Source organism: Geotrypetes seraphini, chromosome 5, assembly GCF_902459505.1.
Source record: "Geotrypetes seraphini chromosome 5, aGeoSer1.1, whole genome shotgun sequence".
NCBI lineage: Eukaryota > Metazoa > Chordata > Amphibia > Gymnophiona > Dermophiidae > Geotrypetes > Geotrypetes seraphini.
In genome coordinates, this window is record NC_047088.1 from 45,748,965 (window position 1) to 45,770,432 (window position 21,468).

General features: G+C 43.7%; 1 protein-coding gene across 11 annotated transcripts in view; it reads left to right on the top strand.

Annotated features, from left to right (window-relative positions):
- MBNL3 (muscleblind like splicing regulator 3) overlaps positions 1–21,468 on the top strand; it is a 293,323-nt gene that overhangs the window by 264,142 nt on the left and 7,713 nt on the right. For 7 of the 11 annotated variants that reach the window (XM_033944821.1, XM_033944820.1, XM_033944829.1 and 4 more), the window contains one exon: positions 20,616–20,710. The exons of the other annotated variants lie outside the window; for them this stretch is intronic. In XM_033944821.1, coding sequence (XP_033800712.1) covers positions 20,616–20,710 — 95 coding nt within the window. The remainder of the gene's footprint in view (positions 1–20,615; positions 20,711–21,468) is intronic. 11 annotated transcript variants of the gene reach the window in all.

A 21,468-nucleotide genomic window follows, 5' to 3' on the forward strand; every position in this document is an offset into this window, starting at 1 on the left:
TGCTTCCTGGGAGGCTTGCAGTCCCTTAGGATCACAAGTTCATTTTCAAAGGGAAAACACTTTGATAATCCACCAAGCACTCACACATGAACCCTGCATGGGAATGGGTGCAAAGATTTCAAAATGACTTCCCAGACCTGTCTGAACTTTTTTGTTTTTTTTTCACTTGGTTAGAACTAGTGCCCTGTGAACAGCATTTGTACATTACCCAAGCTGAGGGGGGTAGCATTTTTCAGATTTCTTTTCCCCCCACAGGCAAACACTTATTTATCTCTGGACATCCTTTTGAATATTGCTTCCAAAATTATGTTGTTTCCGGTACTTTTGGGAGCGCATTTACACTGAAACTACAGTATACACATTTTCATTTATCAGTTGTGTTAACTTGAAAGATGCCTTTGTGAACTGTGTTGTACTTTTTTTTTTTTTTTTGCTTTATAGCCATATCTCTCCAAATATTGGGCCATCATATAAATGGGAAAAGAAATGGTAGTTAGTAACTTGGTTTTGACCCATGATAAGGACCTATGCCCTAATGTGTTATATTGACACCAAGGCATAGTAAAAACAATCTTCAGGTATTTTCCTCTGACTTTCACCAGGATTACATACATAAAAAAACCCCACAGGGCCACATTCAGCCTGTGGCAGTCAGTGTTTTTATAAGTGCTGACCATAATGGGCTAAATTAAGTCTGGATTTCCAGCTGTAGCACCTATCCACGTACCTGCACTAAGGGCCAGATTCTATAAAGTATGCCGTAATTAGGCACTGCTAGGCACCCTAATTGCGGATGCCTATCGACACCTAACTAAAATCCGTGCTCAACCCAGGTTGTTTCAATTAGCTTAAATGGCATATTAATTGACTTCACCACTGAATTTTATTGATACATTAAAAAAAAAACCAATAATTAAGAGTTCCACATGAAACTCAGCAGCGCCTAGTGATGCAATGTGCCCTCATACACCTTCCTGAAAAATAGGCATGGTTAGGGGTGTAGAATAGGAGTAGTTGACTTAGGCTTCTCCCTCCTTCTTTCCTATCAAGATATTGTAGTTCCACCCACTTCCCTATAACTATCTTACCCTCTTGTATTCTCTGTCTATGTAATGTATCCCTCATTCTTTATATTTTATTTTCCCCCCATTTTTAATTGTACACCGCTCAGTATTATAATGAGCGGTTTATCAAAACTTACTTGAAACTTCTGAGTTAGGCGCTGGTATATTAGGCCAAGTAAAACCCGGTGTAATGTTCCAGCGCCTACCTCTACAACGCTTAGGAATGCCTCAGCAATGCGCTTAGCGATGCCTAAGTTTGCGCGCTGCTAGGCATGATTCTATAAGCGGCGCCTAGCAGTTGATTGACAACCACGCTGAGCGGTGCCTACAATGTAGGTGCGCTTAGGCACCATTTATAGAATCTGGCCCTTAATGTCTGGGTGTTTGGTGGCACACCAAAGTTATCTAGGTATGGCCAATACCTGCTGCCATACCCGGCTAGCTAAGCAGACATAGTTCAGGACTGTATTATTCTCCAGATTCTATAGCATCACCAAAATTTGGGTGCAGATCACAGATCTGCATGCCAACTCATTGGTTAATAAGCCATTAACAATCAATAATTGGTGTTCATTGGTGTTCATTTTAGTTTACATGTGGCTATGCCTTGCACCCAGTTCTGTAAAATGATTTTATAGCATGCAACTGAGAAGGGGGCATGGCCAAGGGATGTGCATGGGTGTGTCAGGGACGTTTCTAGAAACTAGACATGGTGTTTTAGGATAGGGTCATTTATGCACCCAACTGTCATTAATTGTTCATCAATGTTTACACCAGGTTTCAGCAGATGAAAGTGCGGCACCCAAAGATAGGAGCAAGATCCATACTGAACTAGTATTTTATAAAAGGTGCTCTGCACAAAGAGCCCATTGCAGATTAATAGTTTAGAACAGACCTTGGCACCTAAGTTTCAGCGCCATTTCACGAACTTAGAATTACAGGGTTTTAAGTGACAATTTTCAGTATTTTTAACTCCGATGACTTCCGGGTTCTATCTGATATGTAGATGTTACAACACTCACGAGGATTTATTGCAACTTAACCGTTCCTTCATTTCATAAGAAATTACATGGTTCTATGTACAGAAATTAGTCTATGCATGGGATTACAAGGTTCTAACTGCGAGAATGACTTTCGGTACAGTTAGAACCATGTAATTCTAAGGTCGCGATTTATGGAATTTCCCCCTATGTGTAGTCCAACATACTTGGAGAGCTATTTTCGATATGATGTCTAAATCGAGTTTAGACGTTTTACAGAAGACGCATAAAAATCCACTACCAAAGAGTTTTTTCGAAAATGGCCATTTTTCAGATGTGCGTCTATCTTTTTAAGCCAGTTCTGAAACAATTAAAAAAAACATGTCCAAAAGAAAGCACATACAACAAGCCATTGGGGTACAGAGGGGCCAGCAATTTTAGTAGACTGGCCACACATGCATCCCAGCAGTGGCGCACCCTTGGGGACACTGTAGTGAACTTCATGTTAAAAGGCCCAGGTACACATCCCACCATAAACATTTATAGTGTATGGTGAGCCCTCCATAAATTCAACCCAAATCTACTGGACCCAACTGTACACCACCCCAATAGCCCTTATGCCTACAGGTGTCGCCTATATGATGGTACAGTAGGTTTTGGGTAGGTTTTAGTGAGCTCAAACCTTCCACTACAAGTGTAGTAATTAAAGTGAGATATGGGCCTGGGTTCCTTTCTCTGCAGTCCACTACACTGATCACCAGACTACTCCAGACACCTGATTGCTGCTCTCTTAGGACTGGGCATAACATCTGTAGATGACATACAGACAGATATGTACTGTTTTATTTACATGTTGGGGGGGAAGGGAGTCAGTGACTGAGTGTGGGGGGTCATGTTTACATCTCTTCAGTAGTCATCTGGTCAGTTTGGGCACCTTTTTTTTTTTTTTTTTGCCAGGTGTTCGTTATTAAAACAGACATCCAAATTGTGCCCTGGACGTATTCTTAAATGTTTGATCATGGTAGTAAAATGTCCAAGTCATAAGCCTGCCCTAGTCCTGCCCGTAACATTTCCCCCTGAGATTTAGATGAACAGCATAGAAATCCATCTAGTACAGGGGTCTCAAAGTCCCTCCTTGAGGGCCGCAATCCAGTCGGGTTTTCAGGATTTCTCCAATGAATATGCATTGAAAGCAGTGCATGCACATAGATCTCATGCATATTCATTGGGGAAATCCTGAAAACCCGACTGGATTGCGGCCCTCAAGGAGGGACTTTGAGACCCCTGATCTAGTATATAGGTTTTGAACATAGTGAATTGAAAGGGTTTGGCAAGAAAAATGTTCATCTGCCCCTTTATGCCACTTTTTGGATGTTTTTCTTTTTTGAAAATGAGCCCCTTGGCTAGCTATCTGGGCAAGAGCATTGAATATCTGCAGTGTCTGGATAACATCCTGGTCCACTCCGACTCTGCATCTGGACCATCCCAGCACTAACTGGGATGATGCTGCAGCAATCTGTGCTAATATTTAGTGGCACTTTCTAGTTAAGTTCCAGCAGATGTTAGCCAGTGCAATATAGCTGTGCAGAAGTCTCTTCCTGTGTGGTTAAATCATTTTGAATATTGACTCCATAGTTGTTAATGTTGATTTTTTTTAGCTCCTGTTTAAGACGTGGTAAAACCAATTTAACAAAGTCATACACATATCTTGCAATAAAATCTACCAATCCAGTTTTTGGATTTTGTTATTCAACATATTTACAAGGATTACTTTGTACATGGAAAACTCTTAATCATTCCAATAGGCGGCTACTGGTTCCCTTTCCATAAGGGCTGTGTATTGGAAAATATCATGCAGATATGTGATCACAGTACACCTCTTCTCAAGTTGCTGCATTGTATGAACCCATTCTTAGTGTTAACTGTAAGGTTACAAAGGAGTCTTCAGGGTACCCAACTTCGGCCCTTGCCAGGCCAGGTTTTCAGGATTTCCCAAATGAATTTGCATACAATGGAAGTAGTGCAGGCAAATAGATCTCATGCAAATTCAATGGGGAAATCCTGAAAACCTGACTGGATTACGGCCCTCGAGGGCCAGAGTTGTGCAACTATGGAGTTGGCAATTATAATGAATGGTTTGAGTACACAATAGAGCAGGGCTACTCAATTCTGGTCCTTAAGATCCACAGGCAGGCCAGATTTTCAGGATATCCACCACAGATATGCATGAGAGAGATTTGAATTCACGGCCTCCTTTGTATGCAAATCTCGCTCATGCATGTTCATTGTAGATATCCTAAATTCCTGACCTGCCTGTGAACCTTGACGACCAGAATTGAGTTGCCCTGCAATTGAATAACATTAGTGCTGTTCCATGCTGACATTTAATTTTTCCAGTATTTCCATCGGTATCTAATGAAATCTTAACAGCCTATCTTTCATGAGAGCACACACTTGGCTTTTTACAGCCGCACCCAAACATGGCAGACAGCACACATTTGCAGCAATCAGGTGTTTGTGTCTGATTACAGCTCAATTGCTGAGGAAATGTAATCAAAACTATTCTGGAACAAGTCCTGACTAACTACACTCTGTTATGAAGCAAGCCTGGGTCCTGTTATGCTGACCCTTGCCATAACCCCATGTAGGCATGACACTGACACATATAAAGCATGAATGCAGCTTGAACAACTTAAAAATACACAGAGGGAAAGAGATTCTTAAAGAAAGAACTTACAGTTATGGTAAAAGTCAGAATTGTAGCCAGGTAAATTGGCACAAATGAAAAAGTGTGCCTCACCCTGTACACTGCAGACACCACCATGAGCTTGGAAATTCCTTATCTTTAGTGCAGCATAACACTACAACTGAATATATGGGAGCAAAGTCTGAAGTCTGCACAGCAAGGGACAGAAACCATATAAATACTGCACCTCTGGTTCTCTAAATATATCTCGTGTCTGCAGAAATTCCCCCAGCAATGAATGCATGTATATTTAAAAATTTTATGTACTGTATTGCCAAATTTGAGAACAGTCAAATCAAGATGATTTACAATTAAAACCAGTAACATGAAATACTGAAAAAAAACCTGCATAACAATATAGGAAAGATACATTAATACAAGAGCACAAAAGACATTCATAGCAAGAGTAGTTCATAAGGTATAATGGATACTGCTGCTGTTTGTTAAAAGCAGTCATAAATAAATGAAATTTTAATCTAGTTATAAACTGCTTATAAGACAGCAGATCATCCCATAGGCTGAGAGCTAGAAAAAAAGAAGGCACTTTTTCTTGTGGATTCCTAGTGGGCTCGTGAGCTGGTCATTTAATGAACATAGTACACAAGGCAGAACATAAGGTATGGTCAGAGCTGACAAGTAGTCTGGTGTGCCTTGACCAGACAAGTAGTCTGGTCAAGATTCATATTTTAAATATTCTTGTACAATCCCACTTTATTACGGAACCAGTGAGTTATTTCCCTCTACCTGCCAGGACTTAAACCAGAAATACCTAACCCCTCTCACCAGATCAGAAAACTCTTCCTTTCCCCACACCTAAAGAGGAAATGAGGGAGTATCTGCTCTACTAAGGGGAAAGAAACATCCATTGGAATATCTTGCCTGCTGGCATTCAAGCTTGGGAAAGGTAAACTTGGGATTCAATAGGTTATTTCATTGTAGTTCTCTTTTTTAGCTCACAAAATTCAGTTAGGCAATAGTGTAGCCTTTAGAGTCTTTGTAAAGGTTTCATACAAAAAAGTGTTTTAGTTTAGATCAGTATTTTAGGTTGCATTTCAGGGCATAAGATCTAGGGCACAAATAGCTGCAGAGGAAAATCTCTGTTTGGTGTTAATTCCCTTTTGCTCACCCCAAGGTGGATCTTTTTGATTTATAGGCTCTTCAGCCAACCAGGAACAGGGCATTGCTTTGGTAGGATTTTTGTGCTCTTTCTTTTTTTTTTCCAGGTATAACTACTTCTGCAACCATAATATGGCTGGGAAACATCATGTCACCAAAGCAGGTTACAGCTTCTTTGTCTGTGCAGACAGAAAATGTTACTCAAGCAGAAGGAGTGGTTCCATGTGCAAGCTGTCTTCAGCTTGAATCCCTCATGAAGGAAGTAAAGGAACTGAGAGAGGAGGTGGCAAGACTGAGAAGCATCTATGAAATGAGAGATAGATCGATGAAATGGTTCATGAGGTGTCAAAGATTGCCAGCACTGGGGAAGAAGAGGCTGTGTTGAGGGAAGACATCTGGACTCAGATTACGGATCCCTACAAGATTGGTACTGTGACTCTAGCCGCCCTTGAAATGAAGAACCGATATGCAGCCCTGGAAGTGGAAGAAATGAGAGCATCCCAGGGAGAGGAAAGACCAAAGCTTGAAATCCCAAAAATTACTGGATCCGTAACCACTAAGAGGCATAAGGTAGTGGTGGTTGGCAATTCCCTTCTGAGGGGTACAGAAGTGTCCATCTGCAGACCAGACATGATGTCCTGGGAGGTATGCTGTCTACCTGGCGCCAAAATCCGAGATGTTGTGGAGAGCTTGCCGAGACTCATCAAGCCTGATGACTATTATCCGATGCTACTCATCCACATTGGCACTAATGATACTGCCAGGTACCCCTGCAAACATATCAAAAGTGACTTTGTGGCTCTGGGAGAGAAGGTGAAGCAGTTAGGTGTGCAGGTGGTATTCTCGTCCATCTTCCCTGTTGAGGGTAAAGGCCAGGGCAGAGAAACTCACATCCTGGAGATGAATGCTTGGCTACATGGATGGTGTCGTCAAGAGCGTTTTGGCTTCCTGGACCATGGGATGATTTTCCAAGGGCTGCTGAGCAGGAATGGTATCCATCTATCAAAGAAGGGAAGAAGTGTCTTTCGCAGCAGGTTGGCTAATCTACTGAAGAGGGCTTTAAACTAGAAGCGATGGGGCAGGGTGATCAAAGCCCCAAGTATAAGCCCTCAGGTAAGTAAATCACTGCCGCAGGGGTATGTATAGGGACTGGTGCTATTTAACTTATTTATAAATGATCTGGAAATTGGAACGAAGAGTGAGGTGATTAAATTTGCAGATGACACTAAAATGTTCAAAATTGTTAAAACACATGCAGATTGTGAAAAATTGCAGGCAGACCTTAGGAAATTGGAAGACTGGGCATCCAAGTGGCAGATGAAATTTAATGTGGAAAATGCAAAGTGATGCACATTGGGAAGGATAACCCAAATCACAGTTACCGGATGCTAGGGTCCACCTTGGGGGATAGCGCCCAAGAAAAGGATCTTGGTGTCATCGTAGACAATACGATGAAACCTGCCCAATGTGTGACAGGAGCCAAAAAAGCAAACAGGATGCTAGGAATTATTTGAAAAGGGATAGTTAACAAGACTAAGAATGTTATAATGCCCCTGTATCGCTCCATGGTGCAACCTCATCAGGAGTAAGGCGTTCAATTCTGGTCACCTTATCGCAAGGAAGATATAGTGGTGTTAGAAAAGGTTTAAAGAAGAGCTACCAAGATGATAAAGGGGATGGAACTCCTTGTATGAGGAAAGACTAAAAAGGTTAGGGCTCTTCAGCTTGGAAAAGAGATGGCTGAGAGGAGATATGATTGAAGTCTACAAATTCCTGAGTGGAGTAGAACAGGTACAAGTGGATCGATTTTTCACTCTGTCAAAAAAAACAAAGACGAGGGGACACTCAATGAAGTTATAGGGAAATACTTTTAAAACCAATAGGAGTAAATATTTTTTCACTCAGAGAATAATTCATCTCTGGAACGCATTGCCAAAGGTTGTGGTAAGAGTGGTTTACATAACTGGTTTTAAGAAAGGTTTGGACAATTTCCTGGAGGATAAGTCCATAGTCTGTTATTGAGAAAGGCATGTGGAAGCCACTGATTGCCCTGGATTGGTAGCATGGAATGTTGCTACTCCTTGGGTTTTGGCCAGGGACCTGGATTGGCCACCATGAGAACGGGCTACTGGGCTTGATTGACCATTGGTCTGACCCAGTAAGGCTATTTTTATACTCTCAGGTTTAATGGGTAGCGCAGCTGGTATCTTGGAAAACAGAAGAATGTCCCTAATGTTACCCCTTTCTTTACTTTGAACATTTTAAATAAACTTGGAAAACTTGGAGGTGTTAATGCCCCTGTATAAGACTCTGGTGAGTCCTCATTTAGAATACTGTGTGCAGAGGAGAGCAACGAGGATGATAAAGAGTATGGAGAACCTTTCATATGCCGAACGGTTAGACAGGCTGGGCCTCTTTACCCTGGAAAAGCGGAGACTGAGAGGGGACATGATTGAGACTTATAAAATCATGAGAGGCATAGAGAAGGTGGATAAGGACAGATTCTTTAGACTAGCAGGGACAACTAAAACAAGAGGTCATTCAGAAAAACTGAGAGGAGACAGATTCATAACGAATGCAAGGAAGTTCTTCTTCACTCAACGGGTGGTAGACACCTGGAACGCGCGTCCCGGAGAGGTGATAAGACAGAGTACAATTCTGGGGTTCAAAAAGGGACTGGATAACTTCCTGGAAGCGAAGGGGATAACAGGATACAGATAGAGGTTTACCTTACAGGACATTGAGCGAATAGGGTATGGACATTTTAGGTTACGTAGGGAAAACTTTCAGGTCATGGACCTGGAGGGCTGCCGCGGGAGCGGACTGCCGGGCACGATGGACCTCTGGTCTGACCCGGCAGAGGCAATGCTTATGTTCTTATGTTAATTCTGGATGATGCACCTTCAAAAAGATATAAAAAGGATGGAGTTGGTCCAGAGGAAGGCTTCTAAAATGGTGCGTGGTCTTCGTCATAAGGCATATAGGGACAGACTTAAAGATCTCAATATGTGTACTTTGGAGGAAAGGCAGGAGAGGGGAGATTTGATAGAGATGTTTAAATACCTATGTAGTGTAAATGCGCATGAGTTGAGTCTCCTATTTGAAAGAAAACTTGGAAATGAGAGGGCATAGGATGAAGTTATGAGGTGATAGACTCAGGAGTAATCTAAGGCAGTGTTCTTCAACCACCGGTCCATGGACCAGTGCCGGTCCACAGAAATTTCCTGCCAGTCCACAGGGCCAGCACGTGCATCAGGTCCAAAACAGTGTTCTTCAACCGCTGGTCCATGGTGCGATCGATGCGGCATTATCTTCGAACCAGCTCCCTCTTCCTAACTGATTCAGTGCACAAAGCCACGGGCAGTGGCTCCTACAGGCATCCTGCGCCTGAACCGGAAATCTTCTCTCTGACGTTGCAATGTCAGAGGGAAGGCTTCCAGATGAGGCATGGGATGTGCAAGGTGCAATTAGTATTATTATAGGGGTGGGGTCTGGAGTAGAGATGGGGGGGTCTGGCCCACGACTTAGCCCAGTGTTCTTCAACTGCCGATCCACGGACCGATGCCGGTCCACAGAATAATTATTTTATTTCTGCCGGTCCATAGGTGTAAAAAGGTTGAAAAACACTGATCTAAGGAAATACTTTTTTACAGAAAGGGTGGTAGATGCATAGGTGATAGTCTCCCAGAAGAGGTGGTGGAGACAAAGACTGTGTCTGAATTCAAGCAAGTGTGGGATAGGCACATGGGATCTCTTAGAGAGGAAGAGATAATGGTTACTGCGGATGGGCAGACTGGATGGGCCATATAGCCTTTATCTGCCATCATGTTTTTATGCTTAATGTGGAACAGTTAACTTCACAGATATAGTAACTGCATTTCCTGTTAGTGGCTGCACTATTAGAGGTAAATTCTTTATATGGCACCTAAACAATTGATTCTGAAAAAAACCCCACTCAACACTATTCTATAAACAGTGCTTAGGATTAGGCGGTTTATAAAATAATGCTTACACCTCGGAACCACACCTAATTTTAGCTGCATCCATTTGCAGTAACTGAAACTTGGTCATGCCTAAATTAGGCATGGATACCCTTTATTCTACAATTACTTGTGTAAATTGTAAGAACGCTCCTGATCTGCCCATGATCCTCCCATTTCTATTCTCCATTTTTGGATTCGCAAGTAAAATTTAGGCGCAGATCCCATGCCTAAATTTTCACACATAACTTTTCATTAAATCCAATTAATGCTAATAATTTCTTGTCAGGATTATTGACAATTATCAGTGCTAATTGGTTTGTTATTCAATTAGGTTGCATGTATCATGTAGGTGATGTTGTTTCTCGCTTAGATTTGTAGATAGGTGGGTTATAAATAATTTTAAAGAAATAATTGTATAAATTGGGCAGATGCTCAAATTTGCATGCACAGCCCAAAGCGCCATATATAGAGAATTTACCCCCTTATGTGTAATAGCGATCATTGCCCTGCTTTAGTCCATGGCTGCTTTTCCCCAAGTGCCAGAAACAACTCCAACAGGGTTTAGTAAATAAGACCTTTCAAGAAACTTATTCAGGGGAGAACTTACCTGTCGTTTTGGTGAACTAGAGGGACTGTTTCCTGGCACTGTTTGCCTCAGTGCTTTTGATTTTCAGCTTGAAAGGTGAGAATTTGGGTGCCGATTATCAGCAGGCACCCTTGTAGACAATCAGCCCAAGTCATCAGGGTCCTTCACTTTTAAGTGACAAGGACACCGCGATTGCAGCTCACAGCCTTAGGGCATGGCCAAAGGATCCAGTTGGAGCTAAAAGGGCCTTTTATTGAACTGGGTGAGACTGTTTAATTTTCTTTATACTGAGAACGATTATGGGAAAAAGAAAAGTGAAGAACAAAAGTGCGACACCAGTAGCAGGCCCTATGGACCGGCACCTACTGCTTATTAATGTGATGGGACAGACAGCAAACACTGATTCTTTATCAGGGGCATCTCTCATTCCCTTAGATAGAATTTCTCCACTCCCTCCAATAATATCATGTGATTTGGGCTCAGTTCAAGGGCCCAATAATTCTCCATTAGAGTTCCCTGGTCTACAGACATCCTCCTTGATGGTTTTCAAGGAGATGCCTAAGGCCATTTCTTTTCATGAATGGACCTTGGTTAAACAAGGGACAAGGGAGATTCCATAAGATATATCCCTTAAAGATTTAGAACATAAGAATTGCTGCTGCTGGGTCAGATCAGTGGTCCATCATGCCCAGCAGTCCGCTCACGTGGCGGCCCTCTGGTCAAAGACCAGCACCCTAAACAAGACTAGCCCTACCTGAGAACATTCCGGTTCAGCAGGAACTTGTCTAACTTTGTCTTGAATCCCTGGAGGGTGTTTTCCCCTATGACAGACTCCGGAAGAGCGTTCCAGTTTTCTACCACTCTGGGTGAAGAAGAACTTCCTTACGTTTGTACGGAATCTATCCCCTTTCAACTTTAGAAAGTGCCCTCTCGTTCTCCCTACCTTGGAGAGGGTGAACAACCTGTCCTTATCTACTAAGTCTGTCCCCTTCAGTACTTTGAATGTTTTGATCATGTCCCCTCTCAATCTCCTCTGTTTGAGGGAGAAGAGGCCCAGTTTCTCTAATCTGTCGCTGTACGGCAGCTCCTCCAACCCCTTAACCATCTTAGTTCTCTGGACCCTTTCGAGTAGTACCGTGTCCTTCTTCATGTACGGCGACCAGTGCTGGACGCAGTACTCCAGGTGAGGGTGCACCATGGCCAGGTACAGTGGCATGATAACCTTCTCTGATCTGTTCGTGATCCCCTTCTTTATCATTCCTAGCATTCTGTTTGCCCTTTTTGCCACCGCCACACATTGTGTGGACAGCTTCATCAACTTGTCGATCAGAACTCACAAGTCCCTTTCCTGGGAGATCTCTCCAAGTAACGCCCTGATCATCCTGTATTCGTGCATGAGATTTTTGTTACCGACATGCATCACTTTACATTTATCCACGTTGAACCTCATCTGCCATGTTAATTCCCATTCCTCGAGCCTGATTATGTCATGTTGCAGATCTTCGCAATCCCCCTGCATCTTCACTACTCTGAATAACTTCGTATCGTCCGCAAATTTAATCACCTCGCTCGTTGTACCTATGTCCAGATCGTTTATAAAGATGTTAAAGAGCACGGGTCCAAGCACTGAGCCCTGCGGCACCCCACTGGTGACGCTCTTCCAGTCCGAGTATTGTCCATTTACCCCCACTCTCTGTTTCCTATGCTCCAGCCAGTTTTTAATCCAAGTGAGTATTTCACCCTCGATTCCATGGCTCGCAATTTTCCGAAGGGGAATAGAGGGGTTGTTAAAGTTGGTAGCAAGTCAAAATGTAATATTTTCCCAGGAAGTTGCTCAGAAGCTGGAAAATGTTGACTCAAATTTGAAAGTATTGGATAAACATTTATCAGCAACTGAATCACAAATATCTACTTTACAAGTGGTTTCATCCTCAGCTGTTAAGGATTCCCATATAATACATTCTAGACTTGAGATGATAGAAAATATGTCATGGGTAAGGAATCTGCGTTTTGTCAGTTTTCCAATGACACATTTTTTATCTTCAGAGATTTTACGATGGAAATATTTTAAAGAAATTGTGGGTTTGGCAAACATAGATTCCTTACCTATAGTAAATAGTTACTATAACCCGCAGAAAAAGAAAGTATCCTCTGATTTAAGAGTGGACCAGTTAGTATCAACTGACTTTGATTTAACGGGATTTCTGGAGGATTTTCAGGATTTGATTCAAACTAGATCCACTCTTTTGGTAGTGTGCTTAAATGAGGCAGATAATTATGAAGGCTTATTTTCAAAATAAAAGCACAAAGTTTTGTGGAGATAATAGAAACATAGAAACATGACGGCAGATAAAGGCCAAATGGCCCATCTAGTCTGCCCATCCACTGAGGAGGGAAGGGCCGCCAGATGTGGCTAAACTCAGGAAGAAGGCATTTTTTTTTCCCTGAAACCCTGAGTTTTAGCTTTGGAAGCCACTTTTTTAAAAAAAATTTCCCTGTAAATGTATATTGAAATTTAAAGAGAAATAATTTGTATTTTGGTATCCTCTTCAGGTGGAATTTTAGGCACCAACCCCCTTATTCTATATATCGCACCCAAATCTGGACTTGCACACAAGATGTATGTGCAGATTAATTGAGTAGCAAGCCCTTAACTATCAATAATTGGATGCTAACAACCAATTATTGAAGTTACTTGGAGAAGCTGAGGAGGATGGATGCGCAGGTAGTCTTCTCCTCGATTCTCCCAGTGAGGGGCAAGGGCAGAGCCAGAGAGGATCGAATACAAAGGGCGAACGACTGGCTGCGAGGATGGTGCAAGGAGATGAACTTCGGGTTTCTGCACCATGGAGAAGCATTGCAAGGACTACAGGGACACGACGGGCTACACCTAACCAGAAGAGGGAAAAATGTCCTTGGACACTGCCTAGCCCGCCTACTCCACAGGGCTTTAAACTAGGTAAGTCGGGGGAGGGTACAGGCACAAACAACATACCAGGCGAACTAAAATGCCAATACATTTATGAGGCTGAGGAAAGTAGACACCGAAATTCTGGGTCAGGGGTGAGTGCACACACTTTTGAGCCGGGAGTAGGGTCACATCATATTTATGGGTCACATTGTAATTCCGGGTCTAGGGGGAGTACACACTGTAGTTCTGGGTATATGGGGAGTACACATTGTGGTTCTGAGCCTCAGGAAAGCACAAATAACACAAACAATGCTAAAGGTGTTCAAATAGCTCAAACAGGAATATCCCCACTGAGACATAACAAAAATATAACATGGAGGGCTATGTACGTCAACGCACACAGTTTAGGAAACAAGATCCTGGAATTGGAAACAGAAATAAGGAATGCCGACCTGGATGTGGTGGCGATATCCGAAACCTGGCTCACAGACTCCCACGGGTGGGACATGGTCATACCGGGTTACAACTTGCTTCGCCGGGACAGAGAGGGTAGGAAGGGAGGGGGTGTAGCATTATATACTAAAGATGACATTAAGGTCACGAGAATCTCAGATGTCCAGTATACTGGGGAATCCCTTTGGGTTAATTTGGCCAGAGGGAAGGACAAATGCTTGTATCTTGGCGTAATTTACAGACCCCCAAGACAACAGGATGACCTGGATATGGAAATAATCGAAGATATAGAAAATATCACCTTGCGTGGGGACACAGTATTGCTAGGTGACTTCAACATGCCTGATGTGGATTGGGTTACACTTACCTCTGCTTCCGGCAGCAGCAGGAGGCTATTAAACTCTATGAAAGGAGCAAGCCTCAGGCAACTGGTGTTGGAACCGACAAGGGATCAGGCAATACTGGACCTGATACTTACCAATGGAGAAAGTGTCACAGAGGTCTCGGTGGGCGACACATTGGCCTCCAGTGACCACAACATGGTATGGTTCAATATCAGGAAAGGTTTCACTAAATCTACTACACTAACCAAAGTCCTCAAATTCAAGGACACAAATTTCAAAGAAATGGGAGACTTCGTTCACCAAGCGCTACAAAGCCAAGAAGAAACCGATAACATGGAAGACATGTGGTCGACTTTGAAAGCAACCATACAAGAAGCAACAATCCGCTATGTAAAATCAGTAAGTAAACGGCGAAGGAACAATAAGCCACAGTGGTTTACTGCGGAGATCTCAGACCTGATCAAGGAGAAGAAAAAAGCATTCATCTCTTACAAACAATCAGGGAAGCAGGACTCTAGAGCAGACTACCTGGCCAAATCAAAAGCCGTCAAAACAGCAGTCAGGGAGGCTAAATTCCTCATGGAGGAGTCTCTAGCAAAGAACATCCAGAAGGGAGATAAATCCTTCTTCAGGTATATCAGTGATAGAAGAAAAAACTCAGGCGGGATTGTACGTCTTAGGAAACCAGACGGAGACTATGTGGAAAAGGATTCGGAAAAAGCCCAACTATTAAATGAATACTTCTGCTCAGTCTTCACCCGAGAAGCGCCAGGGCTCGGCCCTCAGCTACAGACAAGGGTTGGCTCAGTTGACCCGTTTAGTAACTTTGAGTTTACGCCCAGCAGTGTCTACGGTGAGCTGTCAAAGCTCAAGGTTAACAAAGCAATGGGGCCAGACAACCTGCACCCCAGGATGCTTAGGGAGCTGAGTGATGTCTTGGCGGAGCCACTGTCCGCGCTCTTCAACCTCTCCCTTAGTACAGGCAGCGTCCCGTTGGACTGGAGGACGGCTAACGTCATTCCACTCCACAAGAAAGGCTCAAAGATGGAGACAGCAAACTACAGACCAGTGAGTCTAACATCGATAGTGAGCAAACTAATGGAAACTCTAATCAAACACCAATTAGATAAGATCCTGGATGAGGAGAATCTACGGGATCCCCGACAACATGGATTTACTAAGGGGAGATCCTGCCAATCCAACCTGATCAGCTTCTTTGACTGGGTAACGGGGAAGCTGGATATTGGGGAGTCCCTGGACATCGTGTACCTGGACTTTAGCAAAGCATTCGATAGCGTACCACACCGCAGGTTACTGAGCAAGATGAGTTCTATAGGATTAGGTAACACATTGACGAAATGGGTTGGGAGCTGGCTTGGAGGTAGGCTCCAAAGGGTGGTGGTGAACGGCACCCCCTCCGAAATGACGGAGGTGATTAGTGGAGTACCACAGGGCTCAGTCTTGGGCCCAATCCTATTCAACATCTTTATAAGAGACTTGGCAGAAGGTCTTCGAGGTAAAATAACATTATTCGCCGATGACGCCAAACTGAGTAATGTAGTGGGCAAATGCACAACAGACGAAGATTCAGTGCCCGACAACATGATGCACGACCTACTCCTACTGGAGCGATGGTCTAGGACATGGCAACTAAACTTCAATGCCAAAAAATGCAAAGTTATGCACCTGGGCAGCCAGAATCCATGCAAGTCTTATACCCTTAATGGCGAGATCCTAGCAAAAACGGTAGCAGAACGAGACTTGGGGGTAATCGTCAGTGAGGACATGAAGTCTGCCAATCAAGTGGAACAGGCTTCGTCCAAGGCAAGACAAATCATGGGCTGCATACGAAGGGGTTTCGTCAGTCGTAAGGCGGAAGTCATTATGCCATTGTATAGATCCATGGTGAGGCCCCACCTGGAGTACTGTGTGCAATTCTGGAGGCTGCATTATCGCAAGGATGTGCTGAGACTGGAGTCGGTGCAAAGAATGGCCACCCGGATGGTCTCGGGACTCAAGGATCTACCATACGAAAAACGGCTTGACAAATTGCAGCTATACTCGCTCGAGGAGCGCAGAGAGAGGGGGGACATGATCGAGACGTTCAAGTATCTTACGGGCCGCATCGAGGCGGAGGAAGATATCTTCTTTTTCAAGGGTCCCACGACAACAAGAGGGCATCCGTTGAAAATCAGGGGCGGGAAACTATGAGGTGACGCCAGGAAATTCTTTTTCACTGAAAGAGTGGTTGATCGCTGGAATAGTCTTCCACTACAGGTGATTGAGGCCAGCAGCGTGCCTGATTTTAAGGCCAAATGGGATCAGCACATGGGATCTATTCACAGGGCAAAGGTAGGGGAGGGACATTAAGGTGGGCAGACTAGATGGGCCGTGGGCCCTTATCTGCCGTCTATTTCTATGTTTCTATGTTTCTCATTAAAATTTTCACATGCATCAGGCTGCACGCTATTCTATAAGGCACGGTGTCTAACTCTACTAATGTGTAACTCAGAAGGAAGTGTAGCTATGGGCATATCAGGGGCATTCTGAAATGCTGTGCATGTAGTTATAGAATACTGAATCAGCACACCTAACTTGGGCCCAGATGCACTAAAGAGGATCGGTAAGACCATGTGGGGCTGCTCCGATCCGATTTTTGGCCGATTCAAAAAGAGCTATTTATCCACTAAAAAGTTTGCATTCAAATGTTTTACGCGGAGGTTTGTTGTAATCCCCGACTCTCCCGTCCGATTCATTGCTGTGAGAGCAACTCTCACACATGTGCAGAGCTGGCAGGGGAAGCCTAAAGAGGAGAGAGGCAAAGGAAAGCCTCCTGCCACTCAGCTGTTCGGAACAGAAAAACTTTTTTTTTAATGGGGGCACATATGCTTTGCTTGTTACACATGCACAATATCTGCCTCATTAATTAAAAAAAAGCCCCCCACCACCAATGATGACTACCCTCCCCGATGAGCCCCTATGAATACAGCACTGGGAATTCCCCCCCTAGCGAAAATTGGGATGAAGGATGCCCACTCCCTCCTGCCATGGCGACCTCACCCCCTACCACATGAGGAAAGGATGCCTACTCCCTCCTGTCGCTTAAGGCCCACTCCCATGTCAGGTGTCCAACCCGAACAATCCCTTATCCTCCCCCTTCATGCCCCCCCCAAAAAAGGCAGGAGGGATGCCCACTCCCTCCTGCTACATGATGCTCCCCAGAACCCCTCCGGTACCTTTTTTTCAAAGATGAAAGTAGGAGGGAAGCACGATGACTCCACCTTCAAGGCCCGCCGATTCAAAATGGCGGGCTTTCCCTCTTCAGTGCATCATGTGATACACTGGGAGGGACCAAAGGCCCTGATTGGCTCAGATGCCTAAGGCTTCTCCCAAGGAGAGGGGCCTTTGGCGTCTGAGCCAATCAGGACCTTGGGTTCTTCCCTCTATCCCATATGATGCATGGGGAGAGGCCTAGGACCCTGATTGGCTCAGATGCCTTAAACTCGGGAGGGGCTTTAGGCGTCTGAGCCACTCAGGGCCTTGGACCCCTCCCCATGCATCACATGATAAACTGAGGAGGGAAGGCCCGCCATTTTGGTTTGGCAGGCCTTGACGATAGTCACCTTGCTTCCCTCCTGCTTTCATCTTTGAAAAAAGGTACCGGGGGCACGGGGAGGGGCCTAAGGCCCTGATTAGCTCAGGCGCCTCAGGCTCTTCCCTTAGGAGGAGCCCGAGGCACCTGAACCAATCAATTACTTCCTTAGATAGGAGCCTACGGAAGTCCCTGATTGGCCAAACACAATGGCCAATCAGGGACTTCCTTAGGCTCCTACCTAAGGAAGTCACTGATTAGCTCAAGCGCCTTGGGAGTCTGAGGTGCCTGAGCCAATCAGGGCCTTAGGCCCCTCCCTGTTCATCACATGATGCACCGGAGCTGGACCTAAGGCCTGCAGTGCATTCCAGAAGCAGGAGGCACCCCTCCTGCTCCCAACGGAAAAGTACGAGAGGGGGAGGCTGATGGCAGGAAGAAGTGGGCATCCCTCCTGCCTTTTTCAGGGGGGGAGGGGGGCTGTGTTTGTCTCGTGAGGGGGAGGGGCTGTTGGCAGCAGTGAGGTTGTTTGGGGTTATTTCCAGTTATTTTTATGGGCAGATATTTTGCTTGTGTAATACTGGTTTTGCGATCGTCTGTACGGGATCAGAAGGTTTAATGAATCTAGCCCTAAGTGCTGTTGAATATTAGGTGACCAGTTAGCTCAGCGGGGTTTAATTGGCAGGAGCTTCTCCTGCCTGGTTAAACCCCTTTAAATATTGACCCTATATATAAATAACATATAAAACCCAATGCGAAAGGATAGTCTGCTGACATATTCCAATTCCTAAATTTAAACATTTTAATTTTCTGAATTAAGTTGGTTGCAGTTTCTTTCTTCCACGTTTTTAAGTCTTTTCTAGCTCCTGTCTCATATCCCCAGCTCTGTCTCTGAAATCCTGCTAAAAGCTTCTGCCCATTTCACAGTCATATCCCTTGTCCCATTTAATATCCTTAATCTATGCCATCAGTTTTCTCTTCAGTGCAATCCTGTTCTTACATTTAACACTCTTTATACTCAGTGAGATGTTTAAGAGAGTGAATATAAAATCTTAAGCGTTCGAGGCTTATGCAAATGAGGACAGAGTCCGCAGGGACGGGATGAGGACAGAGGTCGCAGGAACAGAGTTAGAGGGGACGGGGACAGTGCCCACGGGGATGGGTGAGGATGGAGACAGAGTTAGCGGGGGACAAACTTTGTCCCCATGTCATTCTCCAACCCAGTGTGACCACATTTTGTTTGAAAGACTGCATCAGGGGTCAGTGAAGGTTTATGAAATTAGCCCCCTCCTTTACAAAGCAGCGCTGGCATTGTTAGCGCCAACTGCCATGGTACAGGTTCTATGCCCATAGAATTCCTATAAGCATCCGAGCTGTTGCCGCCTCAGCCGGAGCTAAAAACACTAGCGCGGCTTTGTAAAGGAGGGGGGGGTTAGAGACTTCAAAGAGTAAATTTCAGAACAACCACAAAAAACATATCTTACACCTGTGCAATGGAATTAAATAATCCTCCATCATTAAAGCTTGTAGCAAAGGACTTGGATTTCATAAATGTTCACTAGCCCCTATTGCAGCCTTTTTAGGTGAAATATAGTCACATGTTTTTTTTGCAATACAAGTTAAACCTTAGAATTATACCTTTGGACATTTTTTGATACTATCTTTATTGCTAGAACCAGCCTCTTTGTTGGTTTGGCCAGTAGCACCAAATGGCTTCGGAAAAAAGAGGACGGATTGAGACATTGCTTTCAATGGAAGTAAAACCCAGATGCCTCAATCCATCCTCCTTTTTCTGGATTCATGTAGTATCCCTAGTTCTGCTAAATGTTGCATGCCTTTTATCCTCACTGGTACAAGAAATAAAGATCTAAGACTTAAGAGAAATGAGATCCAAAAGAGGCAGCAGAGCTGTACTAATATTTTGATGATTTTAGCCAGCACGTCAGCTCTAGCCGGCACATCTGTGGTGATAACTGGCACTTGACTTTCAGCTTGGCATCCTTGCACAGGGCCCTAAACTGGCAGAAATGCATGGCCTGCTGTGCCCTACTGCTTAATTCAAATGCTGCTTTACTTTTACTAAATTTTACCCTATATAAACTATAAAGTTTTGTATAATATAATCCAATTCTACAGAAAGTAAACACTATGGGGTCCTTTTTACTAAGGTGCACTAGCCGTGTCCATAGACTATAATGGATGCGTTAGCGTTTAGCGCACCTTAGTAAAAGGCCCTCTATGTACTTTTTAGGTGTGTCGAGCATAGCAAAAATATTAAGGAAAGGGGGGATTATCAGCCATACACTTAGGGCCTCTTTTATTAAGCTATGCTAGAGGTTTTTACCTTGAGCCAGCGCAGTAAATGCTCCGATGCTCATGAGCATCAGAGCGCTTACCTCACTTGTTTGACCTAAACACCTCTAGCGTAGCTTGATTAAAATGGGGGGGGTAATAAATAAAGAGGACCACTTCTCAGAGAGGAAGGATAAAGGACAGGTTAAAGACACTGTTCAGGATATGTGGAATACATCATGTTTTTCGTTCAGTAGGACAGTGTAAGACATTTTATGCTTATAACTATACAAAGTGTTAAGAATGTTTTAGTTTAATTATAATTGGCTTTTCCCCTTCTCTCTCTCTTTTTATTTTTTATTTTTTTGAAAACTGCTGTCTTGCTTTGCACTGTGATTGCATGCTGCGCCCTGGTGTATCCTTCATGGTGATGCCACATGGCTTGTTGCTGTGATACCTCCTGCCACGCCCCCAAATCCACATATGTTGCCATGGTTACCATAAATGCTCCACCCTCCTGTATGTCGCTTCCATGGTTCCCTACTGAAAAGTGCCCATGATGCACGGTGCCACGCCCACCACTGTGTCTGCAGCAACAACACCTGCTACCAGCGTCCCCTTCGCTGCAACAGCTACAGCCAATCAGGTTTGGCCCTTTAAATAGCTTTGTTTCACATGTACAACTCTAGCTTACTATGGGACTTATTTACTAAGCTCTTTTATACCTTGCTACAGATGAAGGAAAAAGTCTTTAGTAAATCAGGCCCTCTATTAGCAAGGCAACATATATACTGTCTGGACTGGTAAGGAACATAGATTTGTTTAGTCATGTGCTTATGAGATAACATCAGTCGAAAAGTCTTGTGAAAAGCCTTGGAGATATGGTTATGTGATAAGAGTTTATGAAAGTGCAGCTGGTGGCAACTTCATCCAAAATACTACTCTTAACAGTATATTGAACCCATTGCTGTCATACCAGTCCTAGGATGTATATATTTTTGTCTAAGAATGCATTCTTATTCAAAGCTCAATCTTTATTACTAGGCAAATGTATAGTTTTTCAGTCACAATGTTCTGAAAAGCTTTATTTAGTTTGCTTTTATAAATAGTAAACATTTAGAAACAGGAAGTGTTTACTTTGTTTTACAAACAACAAGTAACCTTAAATTCTCAAAACTCAATAATTGTATTGTAAATTTCTTTCTGATACCTACTGCAGGCGGCCTTATTTTATGGTAACTTCAGTTTTACTAGTTTTATAAACCACAGATAGCCCCATAATTGCTGGGCCAATAAATTATTACTAAATACTATCCTTACACACTTCCTCAGTTTTGTATATAGGGCCCATAGTCTTGTCTTATAAATGAGCAAGAATCACATTCAGTAATAGAAGCCCTGCTT